The sequence below is a fragment of the Aethina tumida genome, chromosome 3 (genome assembly GCF_024364675.1).
Source record: "Aethina tumida isolate Nest 87 chromosome 3, icAetTumi1.1, whole genome shotgun sequence".
Classification (NCBI taxonomy): domain Eukaryota; kingdom Metazoa; phylum Arthropoda; class Insecta; order Coleoptera; family Nitidulidae; genus Aethina; species Aethina tumida.
The window spans coordinates 660,172-675,417 of NC_065437.1; the positions used below are offsets into that span (position 1 = coordinate 660,172).

At 36.6% G+C, this 15,246-nt stretch overlaps 7 protein-coding genes across 12 annotated transcripts in view; 4 read left to right on the forward strand and 3 right to left on the reverse strand.

Moving 5' to 3' along the window:
* Positions 1-220: 220 nt before the first annotated feature.
* LOC109606605 (trypsin-7-like) lies at positions 221-1,198 on the forward strand. Its single transcript, XM_020023144.2, has 3 exons — positions 221-315; positions 371-542; positions 599-1,198. Exons 1-3 carry the CDS (start codon positions 231-233, stop codon positions 1,140-1,142), a joined length of 801 nt encoding a protein of 266 aa, XP_019878703.2. The 5' UTR covers positions 221-230; the 3' UTR covers positions 1,143-1,198.
* LOC109607538 (CUB and peptidase domain-containing protein 2-like) lies at positions 1,167-10,030 on the reverse strand. The gene is made up of 7 exons (XM_049965666.1): positions 9,654-10,030; positions 8,880-9,594; positions 6,160-6,509; positions 2,249-2,323; positions 2,017-2,191; positions 1,412-1,811; positions 1,167-1,356 (listed from the first exon to the last, which is right to left on the reverse strand). The coding sequence occupies exons 1-7, from the start codon at positions 9,721-9,723 to the stop codon at positions 1,213-1,215; spliced, it is 1,929 nt and encodes a 642-aa protein (XP_049821623.1). The 5' UTR covers positions 9,724-10,030; the 3' UTR covers positions 1,167-1,212.
* LOC109607536 (trypsin-4-like) lies at positions 2,702-3,936 on the forward strand. 2 transcript variants are annotated; one of them, XM_020024012.2, is made up of 3 exons: positions 2,702-2,782; positions 3,080-3,266; positions 3,315-3,936. In XM_020024012.2, exons 1-3 carry the CDS (start codon positions 2,752-2,754, stop codon positions 3,913-3,915), a joined length of 819 nt encoding a protein of 272 aa, XP_019879571.2. In that variant the 5' UTR covers positions 2,702-2,751; the 3' UTR covers positions 3,916-3,936. The 2 variants fall into 2 exon arrangements, with proteins under 2 accessions (XP_019879571.2, XP_049820126.1); XM_049964169.1 differs by lacking the exon at positions 2,702-2,782 and adding an exon at positions 2,801-2,995.
* LOC109606607 (trypsin 3A1-like) lies at positions 4,060-6,696 on the forward strand. 2 transcript variants are annotated; one of them, XM_049964170.1, is made up of 5 exons: positions 4,060-4,196; positions 4,363-4,525; positions 4,577-4,980; positions 5,034-5,893; positions 5,961-6,696. In XM_049964170.1, the coding sequence occupies exons 1-4, from the start codon at positions 4,148-4,150 to the stop codon at positions 5,222-5,224; spliced, it is 807 nt and encodes a 268-aa protein (XP_049820127.1). In that variant the 5' UTR covers positions 4,060-4,147; the 3' UTR covers positions 5,225-5,893; positions 5,961-6,696. The 2 variants fall into 2 exon arrangements, with proteins under 2 accessions (XP_049820127.1, XP_049820128.1); XM_049964171.1 differs by having other exon boundaries at positions 5,964-6,696.
* On the forward strand, positions 7,762-8,836 carry LOC126264803 (hypodermin-A-like). Of its 2 annotated transcripts, XM_049964168.1 has the most exons (4): positions 7,762-7,837; positions 7,900-8,029; positions 8,082-8,458; positions 8,513-8,836. In XM_049964168.1, exons 1-4 carry the CDS (start codon positions 7,780-7,782, stop codon positions 8,761-8,763), a joined length of 816 nt encoding a protein of 271 aa, XP_049820125.1. In that variant the 5' UTR covers positions 7,762-7,779; the 3' UTR covers positions 8,764-8,836. The 2 variants fall into 2 exon arrangements, with proteins under 2 accessions (XP_049820125.1, XP_049820124.1); XM_049964167.1 differs by having other exon boundaries at positions 8,082-8,836.
* A 593-nt stretch (positions 10,031-10,623) lies between the features above and the next one.
* LOC109606443 (piercer of microtubule wall 1 protein) lies at positions 10,624-11,486 on the reverse strand. Its single transcript, XM_020022998.2, has 2 exons — positions 11,197-11,486; positions 10,624-10,864 (listed from the first exon to the last, which is right to left on the reverse strand). Exons 1-2 carry the CDS (start codon positions 11,364-11,366, stop codon positions 10,735-10,737), a joined length of 300 nt encoding a protein of 99 aa, XP_019878557.1. The 5' UTR covers positions 11,367-11,486; the 3' UTR covers positions 10,624-10,734.
* Positions 11,487-11,899: 413 nt separating this feature from the next.
* LOC109606446 (cadherin-87A) overlaps positions 11,900-15,246 on the reverse strand; it is a 54,919-nt gene continuing 51,572 nt past the window's right edge. For all 3 annotated transcript variants that reach the window (XM_049964157.1, XM_049964156.1, XM_049964155.1), the window contains exons 12-18: positions 14,985-15,205; positions 14,734-14,931; positions 13,888-14,676; positions 13,289-13,824; positions 13,131-13,230; positions 12,922-13,080; positions 11,900-12,868 (exon numbers count right to left, since the gene is read on the reverse strand). In XM_049964157.1, the coding sequence (XP_049820114.1) occupies positions 12,707-12,868; positions 12,922-13,080; positions 13,131-13,230; positions 13,289-13,824; positions 13,888-14,676; positions 14,734-14,931; positions 14,985-15,205 (2,165 nt within the window). In that variant the 3' untranslated portion in view covers positions 11,900-12,706. The remainder of the gene's footprint in view (positions 12,869-12,921; positions 13,081-13,130; positions 13,231-13,288; positions 13,825-13,887; positions 14,677-14,733; positions 14,932-14,984; positions 15,206-15,246) is intronic.

Consider the following 15,246-nt stretch of genomic DNA (forward strand, 5'->3'; position numbering starts at 1 on the left):
AGAATCAATAAGTGTTCATAAATTTTAAAAGTAAATACCAAAACGTTTACTGTGTTTAAGTACTTAACTTGACCTATTATTGGAATTTTTGGTAAGATTATAATTTTAGTCAGGAGCCAATGCACTTCTTGTATCAGTTAAAACTACCGTTAGTTGCGTATCATAAAATTAGGCATTAACAATGCATTAACAGTAGGTGGTCTGTGATATCAACGTACTTATTCATATAAATGCGTCGATTATTTTCGTCCAAACAACATTCAATCATGTTCCTTCACGTGTTACTGATCGTAGGTTTGGCCTGCCTTGCTCAGGGTAAGTTTAGTTTTTTATATCATTGATAATTGTTAAATAAATAAACTGTTTTTAGTTCAAGCTGAGCAACAGATTCCAATTTCGGACCATCGTATTGTTGGTGGGGTTGCTGTTAATATTACCGACTACCCTTATCAAGTTTCCTTGCAGTACCGCAGGAATCACATGTGTGGAGGCTCTATTGTTGGACCAACATGGGTGATCACCGCTGCTCACTGCACCGACAGGTATTTACTTCGTTTTGGTCCATTACTGTTTTATTTTGAAGTTGTGTCTCCAACAGAATCCTGCCCAACATGCTTGGCGTCCGTGTGGGCTCCTCCAACAGCAAATCCGGAGGCCAAACCATAAAAGTAAAGAAAATCCACCAACACCCAAACTACAGACGTGACATAATCGACTATGACATATCAATTTTGGAGCTGGCCTCAGAAATATCCCATCCCAACGCCAAACCGATACCACTTGCTGATGGAAGCCTAAAAATTGACTCGGGCTTGCCTGCCACCATCACAGGTTGGGGCACCACGTCCGAGGGTGGCTCCACCTCGCCTTACTTGCAGATGGTTCAAGTGCCCACCATCACGCAGGAAAAGTGCAAGGATAAGTACAAGGACTCCACCATTACTGACAGAATGTTTTGTGCCGGCTACGACGAAGGTGGAAAAGACTCCTGCCAAGGGGATTCTGGAGGACCCTTAATAATAAACGGGAAGCTGACTGGTGTCGTGTCTTGGGGCTACGGATGTGCCAGGCCCAATTATCCAGGAGTGTATTCCAGCATTCCAGCATTAAGGGAGCACATTGAGAAAGTTATGGGAATATAATTGTTTTAAAACACATTAAATTATTTTTAACATAAATGAGCATTTATTTTATTCCACTTGATCAAATTGGTCATTTCACAATGTTGTCAATGTAGTTTCTAAATAGAGATATCTTTGTATAAACACCAGGTGTGTTTGCGTTTCCACAAACGTCTCCCCAGGAAGTAAGACCTATTAAAATACCATCCACAACAATTGGACCTCCGGAGTCACCCTAAAAACACAACATATTTGTACATTTTTTAGTTTAACATCTAATAAAACATTACCTGACAAGTGTCTTTGCCAGCTTCCCCAGCACAAAACATCCTGGACGTTACTCCATCAGCTCCACTTCCATAAAATTGCTCGCAAGTCTTGGTACTAATAGTGGGTACCACGACCTTCTGCAGTTGAGTGGAGGGACGTCCGTTGTTCGACGTCAGCCCCCATCCAGTGGCCACAGCGTCCACCCCATCGGAGATTTCAACCCCTTCGTCGATCATGGGGATGGGTTGGACCCCGGGGCCGAACTGCAGGGGTTCAGCCAGCACCAAAACGGAGACGTCATAGTCGTAGGTGTTTATGTCGAAAAGGCTGTGGTAGTAAATTTTGGCCACGCTTACCACGGTTCCTCCAGTGTTGATGACTGAAGAGCCGGCTCGTACCTTCAGTTCACTTGGAGTAACACTGCAATGTAATGGTAAAAAACTGTGTCAAGATGTAAAACAATAAAAGTAATTGAGATTAGCTACTTATATTGCCACAAACAAATAAACAACAGATGTTCACAAATACATATCACAATTCAAACAATAGATAGATAAGCACCACAGGAAAAAATCAAGATCTGTAGTTTACAGCTTAGTTTAAAAAAAAATTGATGGGTTCTTACTCGTAAGTGCAATGTGCTGCCGTAAGGATGTAATTCTCATTTAAGATGGAGCCTCCACATGCATGATTCCCGTTATATAACAGGGATATTTGGTAAGGATAATCTACAATATCAGCATCTTGACCTCCAACAATTCTGGGCAAATATGGTGTCCGCAAATGTTTTCCTGGTTTTGCTGAGGAAAAAAGATTTTTATCACCTTACAATTAGTAATATTTTTGATGAATTTTACCCAAAACTGTTATGGAGAACACCACTAACAACAAATAAACACCTCGAAACATATTGAACGATATATTGGACGGTTCTAATTAAATGATACAGAGTAATTGTTTATATAAATAACGATATCAAAGATAATTTTTACCGAAAGTACATATCCTCATTTTTATCTACTGTTTTAAAGTGTCCCAGTGATTGGCTTTTTTTAATTGCACAATGCACTTTAATTTTACTTGGAACCACTATCTACGTAGCTTTCTAAATTATGTGGTAATATAAGGATGATAATATTAACACTAATAATAAAAGTAGAAGTGGAGTTATGTCCCTAAGTAACAAAACAGGATATACATAATTTATTTTTTAACTATTTAACATTAAAATTGTGTTATTTAATATCCAATGACTCATTCTTATCTGTATATATTTCAATAAAATAATTCGATTTATTTTTATTTTCAAAGATTAGATACCCATTGAGATATGATTGTAGAAATGTGCACAGTTTGACGAATGATCATGAGGGACAAGTGCTTGTTGGCAAGTAAGTAATTATTTAGTTATACACCTTTTGAAGTAGATAATTTGAATTCCTAGATTAAAAATATTTTCGATATGTAATATGGCAATCTGGTACTACCAAAAGAAAGTGTCCTGAAGCTGGTCTTAGAACCAATCTACATCCTATGTTAAGCAGAGAGAATCACTGATAAGTCTAGATATAAATTATTCACTCAGATAGTAGTACTTGAACAAGGTGTGGACTTGGTGGGAGATATCAAAGCTCCAACCGTTGAAATAATTCAAATTATCCACTGAGTGTATTAATAAATTTTCATAGTTGTAGGTTTGTTGGTATGTTACATACCAACTAAATCAATAGCCAAAGTACGCATAGTTGGTGGTCAAGATGTGAACATTTCCGACTACCCCTACCAAGCATCTTTGATGTTACAAGGCAGCCACATATGTGGTGGCACAATCATCAGCAACAGAACTATCTTAACAGCAGCCCACTGCACCAATGGGTAACAAGTAATAAGTATTAATTCAAAAATTTAACTCTTTCATTTCAGACAAAAAGCATCATTCTTGTCTGTCAGAGTTGGTAGTTCGTACCGAACGTACGGCGGCCAAGTAATCGATGTGGCGAGGTACCACCAGCATCCCAAATACACGTCGGAGCCTGTAGACTATGACGTATCCGTTTTGATACTTAAGGACGTAATTAGTCATAAGGATGCAAAGCAACTTGCCATGGCTTCTAACACAACCGTCACCGAGTCCGGAGTTGGTGTGATAACGGGTTGGGGCACCCTGTCCTACCAAGGGATACTTCCAAGTCGTCTACAAATGGCTGAAGTTCCCATTGTGAATCTAGATAAGTGTAAACAAATATATTCTTCCCGCTTGGTAAATAAAAGAGCTGTATGTGCTGGAGGAGGTAGTATAGATTCTTGCCAAGGAGATTCAGGAGGTCCCCTTGTGGTCAATAATACTCTTGTTGGAATCGTGTCATGGGGTAGAGGTTGTGGATATGAGGGATTCCCAGGTGTCTACGCCAGCGTCTCAGCCTTAAGAAGTTTTATTGATGAATCTAATTCGGCGAATAATTTATATACTACTCAGTGTATATTTTATGTAATTGCATATACTTTTGTACATTTAATTTATTAATAAATTCTGTTTAAATTGAAATGTTTTAGTCCTAACTTAGTCCAACAAAAATTCACTGACTAATAAATAAATATTTAAGCTTTACTAATTATATTGTAACAATTATTCACTCTATCCAATGTTATCTTATATATATGATCTCATGTTCTAGTATGTTTATACTTAGTTAGTGTTAGATAAAACCGAGTACCATAAAGGTAACGGTCCACTTTGATTGTCTTTAACCTACAAAATGGTGAATTTAATATTTAGTTTACTATTTTGTACTACAAGCAGTTTAGGTGAGCCTTTATAATAATTAAAAACAACAATATCAAAACTATTATTAGAGTATTCAAACAACCTTATCAGTATTTTGATGTAATTTTATCTTTTAATTATCTCATACTCGTACCATATGAAAATCCAAAATGATTTAAGCCCAAAATTGATTATTTATTTTATTAGGCTACAAAATAACTGAAGACCACCCTAAAATAGTAGGTGGTGAAGATGCAAATATTGCGGATTACCCATACCAAATAAGTTTATGTTACAAGGGCAAACATTTTTGCGGTGGTACCATAGTGGGGCCCAGAAAAATTGTTACGGCAGCCCATTGTACCGTTGGGTAAGCAGTCTAATTATCAATTTTAGTAACTACAGCTTTGTCCTTCGATAGATTTCGTGACTCATCATTAACAGTAAGGGTGGGTAGTTCCATCGTCGATCATAATGGCGAAGTGATTAAGGTCAAAAAAGCAGTTGAGCACCCAAACTATAATGAGGACTCGTTCGACTACGATGTTTCAGTTATAGTACTGTCGTCAACAATATCTCACAAGTATGCAAAACAAATCAAAATGGCCGAAATAAATGACACGATTCAATATGGCAGTACCGGTGTAGTTACGGGATGGGGCACAACAGAATTTAATGTATCTTTACAGCCGGCACAACTTCAAATGGTGAAGGTACCCATCATATCACAGACAGAATGTTTTCAATATTTTGGCCCCTACGTAACCGAAAATATGTTGTGTGCAGGATCAAATAGAAAAGATTCATGCCAGGGGGACTCAGGCGGTAATTTTTATTATAATAGTTGTTTTATTTTAATTTAATAATAAACTTTGTAGGTCCTTTGGTCGTTAACAACAGTTTAGTTGGCATTGTTTCTTGGGGGTATAAGTGTGGAATATTTCCTGGAGTGTACACCAAAGTATCTAAGATGAGAACATTCATAGATTCAATTGATAATGGTGTGTATCAAAGTTACTCATTAATATTAGTTTTAACTTGTTTAAATGTGTTATTTTTTTATCGTTAATAACGTATGGTGCAAGATCTATTTTTGTTAATTTTACCTAACTAAAATCAAATAAATAGCAATTATTAACAAATAATCTTATAAATTAGAACACATTTCTTTCCTCTCTTACTTAATGTACAAAATATTGGTTTCCCTGCATAGTTTTAATAATCTCAAATCCAAATTTTTATCAACTCAAACTCCTTACAAATGAATCGTTTACAGAAAAGGTTAGTTATAAACTTACAAATTAATTATTATAGTTTTGATTTACCTAAAAAATAATTTTATACATAAAAAAAATATCATCTTATAAATATTTCAGTCTAGTGTTGAGTCGTCGTTATCCAAATCTAATGGATTAATGTCTGGCGACTTTCGAGGCATTAGACACATTTAATATGATTTAGACTATTACTGTTGCGTATGCATAACGTTTCCTTAATTATTAATATTAATATTCATTTAAATAAAAACAGTCTAACAATTATAATAAGTAGTTATTTAGGATTTAAATTTACTTAGGAAACAATAGTGCAAAAAAATGCAATTATCCCCCAGCTTATATTATAAAATAATATTATATATAAAGTAACGACAAAACACACCATCACACTTCAGTTTCTTGGTTGTGGGTAACGATGATTTCAATATTTAATATACTTGTCCTGACCGCAAGTATTCTGGGTGAGTACCTTTTTTTATTCTTTCACATATATTATTAATGTAATTTATTTTGTCAATGATCCAAAAGTAGTGAAGGGTCAGAATGCAGATGTTTCCAATGGTGGTCAGCCCTACCAAATAAGCATACTTACATCAGATATATCTGACAAGTATGCTAAGCAAATCGAAATGGCAAAAGTTAGATTCAAAATCGATAGCAGAGACTCCGATGACAGTACCCAATTGCCCATTAATAATAGTACCGAAATGCCGATTACTAATATTACCGAAGTGTCCATTAATAATAGTACCGAAGTGCCCATTGGTAATAGTACCGAACTGCCTATTGCTAATAGTACCGAAGTACCTATTAATAATAGTACCGAAGTGCCCATTGGTAATAGTACCGAACTGCCCATTGCCAACAATACCGAAGTGCCCATTGCTAATAGAACCGAAGTGCCCGTTGCTAATAGTACCAAACTTCCCATAAATAGTACCGAAGCACACATCGATAATAGTACCAAATTGCCCATTAGTAGTACCGAAGTTCCTATTAAGAATATGACCGAAGTGTCCACTGCTAATAGTACCGAAGTGCCCACTGCTAATAGTACCGAAGTGTCCATTGACAGTACTACCGAAGTGCCGAATAATAGTAATAACCATTTGTTTGAACATTTTATTATTTTATTATTAACGACTATAACAATTAAATACTATGTATGATGATGATGATGTATGATATTTTACATGCAGCATCTACAAACTTTACCAATTATTATATGTTGTTTAACCCACTTGAATAAAATTGTTCCATGAAATTATTATGTTTTATTTCATTAGGTTATAAAATAACTGAAAGATGACTGATTAAAAACCCCCTTAACATAGCAGAATACCTATATACCAAATTAGTTTATGTTACAGCAGCTCCTTATAACATTGGTTTAGTGCCTTAATACTAATTTTAGTAAATCTAACAGTACTTTTTCCTTTGTTAAGTAAATGAAACGATTCAAAATGGCAGTACCGGTGTAGTTACAGGATAAAGTACAACAAAATTTATTTTTTTTTATAATTTTATAATCAAATTTAATTTAAAACCGATAAAACTTCAAATGGTGGAGTACCTATCGCATCACAGATGTTTTATTTATTATTAAATAAGTCATATGCAGGAACAACTGAGAAAAAACCATGCCACGTATATTCAGAGGGTAGTGTTTTAACATTTGTTCTATTTTAATTTAATAATAATTATATAGGTCCTTGGTACAAGCTTACAAATAAATAATTATAGTTTTGATTTGCCTAAAAAATAATTTTATAAATATTTTAGTCTAGTGTTGAGTCAAATAAAAAAATAACCATGTATTGACTGGCAGAGCATAGACCCTCTCTTTCATTTGTAGTCACACTGTAAAATCTAATGGATTAAGGTCTGGTGACCTTGGATGCACTGGTATAAGATCAGTACAAATACTAACTGAAGTATCCTACTTATTTTTGTATTGTGACACAGACTAAAAAAATGTCAAACAATTACATTTACAATAAATAGGTATTTAGGAATTAAATTTGCTGACAGTTGCACTAGTGCAACAAATTACAATTATCCCCAGCTTTCAACTAAAAAAAAAATGTATTTGTTCAATACGTAATGTTTTTCTCAAATTAAAGACACAATACAAATAAGTTTAACAATTGTAATAAAATTATGGAACAATAGTGCAAAAGTGCAATTATTCTCTGCTTTCAATTAGAGCATTTGAATTAAAATAGATAAAGTAATCTTATATATATATATATATATATATATATATATATATATATATATATATATATATATATATATATATATATATATATAGAGTAACATACATCAACTCCCTTCAGTATCTTGGATGTGGAGCAGAATGGATTTGATATTTAGTTTACTTGTCCTTACTGCAAGCACTTTAGGTGAGTAACCTTTTTATTTTTATAAATACATAAATTATTATTTCTCATTTTATCAAAAAAAGTGGGTGGTAAGGATGCAACTATTTCCGACCACCCCTACCATGCAAGTATAAGTGAAAACGGTTTATATATTTGCGGAGGTTCCATTGTGGGACGCAGAAAAATTGTCACAGCAGCTCATTGTGACTTTAAGTGAGTATTTTAATACTTATTTCAGTGGTATCCGAAAATAAATTTTCATTAGTTCAGCTTCAGACTTAACAGTAAGAGTCGGTAGTCCCCACGTCAATACTCTTGGTGAAGTGTTAAATGTTGAAAAGGTAATCAGACACCCAAAATTCCAGGATGACATAAATGACTACAACGTTTTGGTTATTGTACTTTCGTCAGATATAACTGACCCGCATGCTAAACAAATCGAAATGGCAAACATTTACGAAACAACTCGACATTACAGTAATGGTGTAATAACAGGGTGGCAAATTTTTTCATCGGGAAAACTTCAAGTGAAGAACGTAACTTCATATAACGCTTGTCTACAATCATCTGATTTTAGTATTACTGACTATATATTATGTGGCAGGACAGCAGGAGAGACTGCCTGTTTAGAGGACACTGGAGGTAATATAGTATTTGGACAGTTACTTCGTTATTACTTAATCATTGTTATTTTAGGACCTTTAGTTGTTAATAATGTATTAGTTGGCATTGTTTTATATGAAGATGATGAGTGTGAAGAAGGTTATCTTATAGTGTACACCAAAATATCTAAAATAAGGTCATTCATAGACTCAATCGACAGCGGAGTGACCAGTGTCAGTAGTACCAGAATGCCCATCCAAGTATCCAATGATAGTAATAGGTATTTGTTTGAACATTTTATTATTTTTCTATTAACGAGTATAACAATTAAATACTATATATAATATATCTTACATATTGCCTCTGTAAACTTTACCATTGTTATGTAATTTAATCAATAAAATTTCTTGAGCTAATCATATGCAAAAACTAATTTTATTCACATCAACGTCCAGTTTACAATCCAGTGATTTGTTTGATGTAAGATCTAAGTGCCGGCACGCTGGAGTATACTCCGGGGTAGTTGGGACGGGCGCATCCGTATCCCCAAGACACGATGCCGGTGAGTACGTTGTTGACGACCAACGGGCCGCCGGAGTCACCCTGGCAAGCGTCCTTGCCTCCCTGAGTCAGACCGGCGCACAGCATCCTGTCGGTGATGGCGGAGCTGCCGTAGGCCGACTTGCACGTGGAGGCGGCCACGATCGGCACCTGCACCATTTGCAGGTTGTTGGCGGCGCTGCCTCCCTCGGAGGTGGTGCCCCAGCCGGTGATGGTGGCGGTTGCGCCGGTGGACGGGAGGCTGGAGGCCAGACCGATGGGGGCGGCGTTGCTGTTGGTGATGGCGGACGCCAGTCGCAAGATGGAGATGTCGTAGTCGATGGTTCTGCTGTTGTAGCTCGGGTGCTGGTGGATGGCGCTGACGGCGATCACCTGGCCGCCGGAGTTGCGTACCGAACTGCCGACTCTTACGGACAAGGAGGAGGCGGAGGAGCCGTCGGTGCAGTGGGCGGCGGTGACGACCCATTGGGAGGCGAGGATGGTGGCGCCGCAGATGTGGCTGTTGCGGTACAGCAGGGACACTTGGTACTTGTAGTCGGAAATGCTGACTGTCTTGCCACCGATTATTCTTCCGTCGGGGAATGGGATGGCCATCTGGGTGCTTGGTGGGGCACCTAATTAAAAATGTGCATTATACACTTATTCAGATTAAAACGATGATAAATGATCTTACCAAGGGCAACGCCCAAAACAACTGCGAACAGAACTAGAGTCTTCATCGTGCCAAAATTGACTACAACCATCAGCAGTGCATTTTGTGTTTATATACTACGTTCTTAATCAGATAATTATTTAGAAATTTTGAGAGGATATTAATCTTTAATCAGGGGGATTATTGTATAACATTTTGATACGAGGTAACAATAAAACCTGACTTGGAGGCCGAAAATAGTCGCCACATATGGATATTATTGATAATCCTATTAGGTGCATCATATCAAGTAAATTCTAGACTTAACCACTTATAATAATTATATCATTTGCAAATAATGCATCATGGTGTGATTATTACTATTCAATTTTTATCTCTAAAACCCTTTCAGATAATTATAAACTGGAATCAAAAGTATTAAGGTTTTAAAAACACCCTGTATAACAAACATACGAAGACTGTAACTAAGAAACGAAGAACAACAATTATTTTAACTTTACTGCTTTACACCTTACGTCAGTCGCTTTCAAATTTCAAAGTCCTTTCGGTATAAAAATGCCCCGGTACATGAAAAAAATCAAACCCAAAGAACCTTTTGTGTGTAAACTATCCCCGGAATATACGCCTTCTCCTCTACACGGATATTACGTTGACTCTGAGAAGCAGCAGCATCCATTTTATGGTACTACCTCCACGGACTATGGAAGGTACGTTCTATGTCTAACTTGGAGGATTAGTTTTTTATTTTTACTTGTTTAGGCAACCCCCCAGACGCCATGACTTGGTTCCTGCTTACTACCCTCGTGATCAAACGTTCACCAACTTGATGAGCCTCTCCAACCCATACAGAGATTATTCTCTTAACCACTAAATATTAATATTTACTTTATATTTTTAATGGGATAAAAATAAACTTTCAATTAGTATTTTAGTAGTAATTATTAATCTTAAAAACATCTACTAACTAGATTTATTGACAAAAGAAAACACATTTTTGTAGGTATATTTATATATATATTAAAGGCATGTATTTTCAAATAATTAATAACATAAACCAGTTCTGTGTTAAATAGTACAGTAATTGAATTTAACTAAAACATATTTAAAGATGAATGTCAATTCCAGTATTCAGCGAATAATTCCTGTAAGGTCCAATGTGTGCCACAGTTTTGGAAAAGACTTGATTTTTCGGAAAATATTTGGTGGGAACACTATGGATAGACGGAGGAATTCTGAAAACAATAAATTACATATAAATAAAGTGTTAGATTAAATTAATTGATTCTACCAAGTGTAATACTATCATACACTTCAATTAGGCAGCCAGAGATCAAATGATATTTACAATTGAAACAAAAATAATCTCGATTAGATTATTAAATGTGTCGTATCTGTAGGCTTACCTAAAGCTACGAACAATTACATAAAACATTACTTCAAAATCTTGTAAGGAGTTCTACTATTCACATCCTTCCAGTCTACAAACCAACTAGAACAAAACCTCAGAGGTAATCCAAAACTGATTCCCCGAAAATGGAGATAATTAACAATAAAAATGTCTTACCGTCCGTACTCACTGCTGGTGGTCTTGTAGAAGGCATGCTCCTGGGGCCTGCGATGAGTACCGTACCCATAAAACGACATGGGATTGTCGAACCTCTGCGGCAGATTCGTGGTACGGTAGTAATCCGAGGTCTTCTCAGACTCCCCAACCCGCTCCTTCGAACAATCCATCTTCTATATGCTTTTATCTAAAAATTTCAAACCAACATTTGCTGCTCCTGAGAGCAAACTGAACAACAACATGTATGCTAAATATTGATAAAACGAAACAGAACTATGGCGACCAAGTAAACGAATGAAATGTTTTTAATATGTAGGTCACCTTGATGACTATTTTTGTTGATACTAACTATGGCAACCAAATAATTGAAAGACTGTTTAAAAATATAGGTCACTTTGATGATTATTTAAGTTGAAAGTTTGGCTCTTAGATACACTAAAACAAACAAGACGTGGAGGAAACGTTTTTGGGTTTGGTATAGGACCATTACTGAGAATTATTGGTGAAATTAGGAGTTAGATATATTATGAGAGATGTGATGGAACCATTGGTCAATAATAGTTTACCATTTAGTTGTTTAAAATTGGTAAGATAATCATGAAGGTTATCAATTATCCAGGGTAAAGTCAAGATGTAAGTCTAACCATCAAATTTAGATGAAATGTGATTATTCATTGCACTGCACTTTAAATAAAACACCAAATACATAAAGATATTTATTTATATGTATGTACAAATGTATACAATTGTTCAATTTCGTCCTAAACTTTTATGAAAAAATACAAATATAAACCTGAACAAATCTTAAATAATTAAAATTGATATGGCAATTTTTATGTAAAATTATTTTAAAATTGTCACTAAAATTAAATTAATAAATAATTATTAAAAATATATAAAATATAAAATCAATTACACTAAACTTTTTATATCACTTTTTCTAGAATAAAACTGTTTTCTTTCGTGATTTATTAGAAAGAACTGCTGTTAATAAAACTGTCTAACTCTACACAAGTTGGTTTCACTAAATCCTATGAAAATAAGAGATAATATTCCTCGTCTATTAGCTATAGTTAAAGTGAGATAATAAAACACAAATTAATAAGTTGATGAATTTAGTTAAACCAAGTTTAAATATACCTTGAGAAAAATATTAAATATTTTGACAGACTAGTATCTAAAGGTCGTAACAGTCTATGATAAAAATGGACAAGAACCCACTTTTAACCGAAGCTCTAGTTACAATTAACAATTGAGTGTGTCCCAGAATTACACAGACAAGTAAATACATAAGATCAGAAGGACGGAAGAAGATTGAATTAGGGTCTTAGGAAACTGGAGGTATGACACAAAACAGCAACCCTCACGCACATCAATTATATTCGTTGCCTGTCAAAATATCCAAACAAATCTAAATCTAATGAGTATTCGAACAGCACTTCCTCATAAATCTTCTATTGTCATTACAGTGAAACAGTCACATTTCATAAAAATTGTCACAATACGTAACCTAAATCAGTTCGGCAACATATTCCGGTTGCCCGTCATGGTTGATGGTTAGTTCTGATCCCTTGAAGTGGGCACGAAACGTGTCGTAGTCGCTTTGACTCGAGTTAAGTTTATCTGGCACTTGGAATGTCGACCCTTGGAAACCCATGGCAGCCTCGTAGTACTGAAAGACAACAACCATTTATATTTTATTAAGTCGTTAGTGGGTCAAATTACATTGGGGGCCCCCCTAAGTGAGCTGTGATTACTGCCAGAGTGGTGCGGTACTCCAGACAACGTGGCGTAGTCGGCTAGGTCATCCCCCAGCGACATCGTAGCCATGTGGGATGATCCCCTTCTGTTGGGGTGCTGGATTGTGGCGTACGTGTTGTCGTCCTAAAATTAAACCATTATTTTTAATTTTCATATACATTTATTTAACTTACAGGTACAAAGTCGTCGCTGTTCCTGCGGTTCATCACGTTCTGTTCTGGCTCATTGAAGACTTGCATCGTCAGCTCCTGCTCCTCGTAAATCTTCAATTTCCTAAAGTACAAATCACAGTGGTACCGCTGATTACTAACTACCTTAAGTGTTTACTTACTGCTCTATCCAAAGAGGATTTTCAGTGGTGTTCAGGTCGTCAATGATGGCCTTTTTAATGAGGGCATCCTTCTTCTTCAAATCCGTGGGTGAGATGACCCAATGTCTTAGGCAACAACACACGATGATAAACGATATAATTCCCACGAACAACACTATCAACAGGGCAATAAGGGCAGCCAAAGCCGGATCGAAGGATTCATCCTTTTCAGTAACAAAGGCCGGCACCACGTTCTCAATGGCAAATCCTGCGTAGTAGTCCTTCAGGAAGTCATACTTAGAGTCGATCACTTTAAGCACTTCAGGCACGGGGATGATGGTGCGGGTCTTCGGATCAACCGCTAGGATGTACAGGTCCGACCACTCTTCATTTTTGTAACCGACGTCGTTTGTGTGGTAACGTATTTCGTCTATTATTATGACGCTTTGCGTGGCGTTGCTCAGTTCCGCAAGGATTTCGTTCCTTTCCCTGGTTACTTCCTCCGGAGGCCTCGACAGGATTATCCTTATGAGCTGTTCCGGCTCAAATATCCACACCTAACAACAAACAACAAGCTAGGTGAATTTAATCTGAAGTTGGTTCAGGTTGGGTTTACTTACGTGCACTTGAGTGACCGACTCCCGTTCCGGGAAGGCGTCTTCTTTGGCCACGATGTCTATGACGAATCTGTGTTGGTTGTTTTCAGCTAAATAAGTGGCGGTGAAGATTTCCCCCCTTTGCGATATGTTAAACGGTGAAGGGATTATTGAGCCTGAGCTGGTGTTGGAGCCGTATTTGTACAGGTTGGAAGCTTTAATGTAATACGTTAAGGATCCGTTGACTCCGGCGTCGGGGTCAAAGGCTGTCACGTTCGTTACGAATTCGTTTATGTTTGCCATTGCGTTCACTGCAGTGTGGTAAATTTTTTGCTCAAACTGTGGAGCATTGTCGTTTAGGTCGTTAATGGTTATTAGTACTTTAGCTATGCTACTGTCGTGCATTATTTCTTCTTCATCTAGGCGGCTCTTGTCGTCTTCAGGAAGGTAAAACTCCGGGTCGTTGTTGGCCAAAATCAACAAGAAGTACTCATCCTTTTCTTCTCTGTCGAAAGTAGCATTGGTGTACAAACTTCCATCAGTTCTATCGAGGTAGAACCCATTGTTTTCATTGCCTGACAGCAAATAGTAGTAAACCTTGGCGTGAGTACCTTCGTCCCGGTCCAAAGCTTTAACCTGTCCTATCCTCAAGTCTTTTTCGTTGTTTTCAGTCACATAAAAGTGGTAAGGGTTAGCAGTCTTTGAATCAGGGAACTCTGGTCTGTTGTCGTTTGTGTCCACGAGTAATATGGTCAGGTGTCTCACCGTCTCGAACCACTTTGGTGAACCATGATCTCTGGCCACTAAAGTCAACTGAAAATAAACAAATTATAGTATATCATGTATTATAATTGAAGAGGTTTACCCTACCTCATATTTTGCTTGAACTTCTCTGTCTAAAGTTTCTTTCGTTTTCAATTCTCCGGTGTTGGAGTTAATTGAAAACTCCTTGGTTTCTTGGACGTTGTCTCCGTCTATCTTAAAATGATACGTTATCCTTCCGTTCTCCCCTTCGTCTTTATCTGTGGCCTTCACTGTCATCACCAAGTAATCTTCCAGCGCAGTATTCTACAATCCCCCCATTAAATTATATTTATTAATGTTGTATTCTAAATGTTTACCTCAGTAACTTCAATGGTGGCGTTGGGCAGGGCTGGCATAATAAACAAGGGTTCATATTCATTTACGTTTAGCACCTGAACGTTTACAGTTGCTCTGTCTGTATTCTGTCCATTACCACCCCCATCCCTTGCTTCAACCACTAACTTAAAGTTGCGGGTTTGACCCAGCAAAGACTTGTGAGGGTAAAGTATGCCAGTTTCAACGCCAATCAAAAATATGTCTAAAATACAATTTAGAGATAATTTAAGTAATTAAGTAATT

Bases quoted from the DNA above. Each gene is read 5' to 3' on its own strand.
- LOC109606605 (XM_020023144.2), top strand. From the start codon at position 231: ATGCGTCGATTATTTTCGTCCAAACAACATTCAATCATGTTCCTTCAC. The intron at 316-370 runs GTAAGTTTAGTT...AACTGTTTTTAG, and splicing joins TTTGGCCTGCCTTGCTCAGG to TTCAAGCTGAGCAACAGATT. The intron at 543-598 runs GTATTTACTTCG...TGTCTCCAACAG, and splicing joins GCTGCTCACTGCACCGACAG to AATCCTGCCCAACATGCTTG.
- LOC109607536 (XM_020024012.2), top strand. From the start codon at position 2,752: ATGATCATGAGGGACAAGTGCTTGTTGGCAA. The intron at 2,783-3,079 runs GTAAGTAATTAT...AAATTTTCATAG, and splicing joins GGACAAGTGCTTGTTGGCAA to TTGTAGGTTTGTTGGTATGT. The intron at 3,267-3,314 runs GTAACAAGTAAT...CTTTCATTTCAG, and splicing joins GCAGCCCACTGCACCAATGG to ACAAAAAGCATCATTCTTGT.
- LOC109606607 (XM_049964170.1), top strand. From the start codon at position 4,148: ATGGTGAATTTAATATTTAGTTTACTATTTTGTACTACAAGCAGTTTA. The intron at 4,197-4,362 runs GTGAGCCTTTAT...TTATTTTATTAG, and splicing joins TTGTACTACAAGCAGTTTAG to GCTACAAAATAACTGAAGAC. The intron at 4,981-5,033 runs GTAATTTTTATT...TAAACTTTGTAG, and splicing joins ATGCCAGGGGGACTCAGGCG to GTCCTTTGGTCGTTAACAAC.
- LOC126264803 (XM_049964167.1), top strand. From the start codon at position 7,780: ATGTGGAGCAGAATGGATTTGATATTTAGTTTACTTGTCCTTACTGCA. The intron at 7,838-7,899 runs GTGAGTAACCTT...TATCAAAAAAAG, and splicing joins CCTTACTGCAAGCACTTTAG to TGGGTGGTAAGGATGCAACT. The intron at 8,030-8,081 runs GTGAGTATTTTA...AATTTTCATTAG, and splicing joins GCAGCTCATTGTGACTTTAA to TTCAGCTTCAGACTTAACAG.
- LOC109607538 (XM_049965666.1), bottom strand. From the start codon at position 9,723: ATGGTTGTAGTCAATTTTGGCACGATGAAGACTCTAGTTCTGTTCGCA. The intron at 2,324-6,159 runs GTAATATTAGTA...TCATTTAATTAG, and splicing joins TATTATTAATGGACACTTCG to AACCGTCCAATATATCGTTC. The intron at 1,812-2,016 runs GTAAGAACCCAT...ATTACATTGCAG, and splicing joins GCAGCACATTGCACTTACGA to TGTTACTCCAAGTGAACTGA.
- LOC109606443 (XM_020022998.2), bottom strand. From the start codon at position 11,366: ATGGATTGTTCGAAGGAGCGGGTTGGGGAGTCTGAGAAGACCTCGGAT. The intron at 10,865-11,196 runs GTAAGACATTTT...TATTGTTTTCAG, and splicing joins ACCAGCAGTGAGTACGGACG to AATTCCTCCGTCTATCCATA.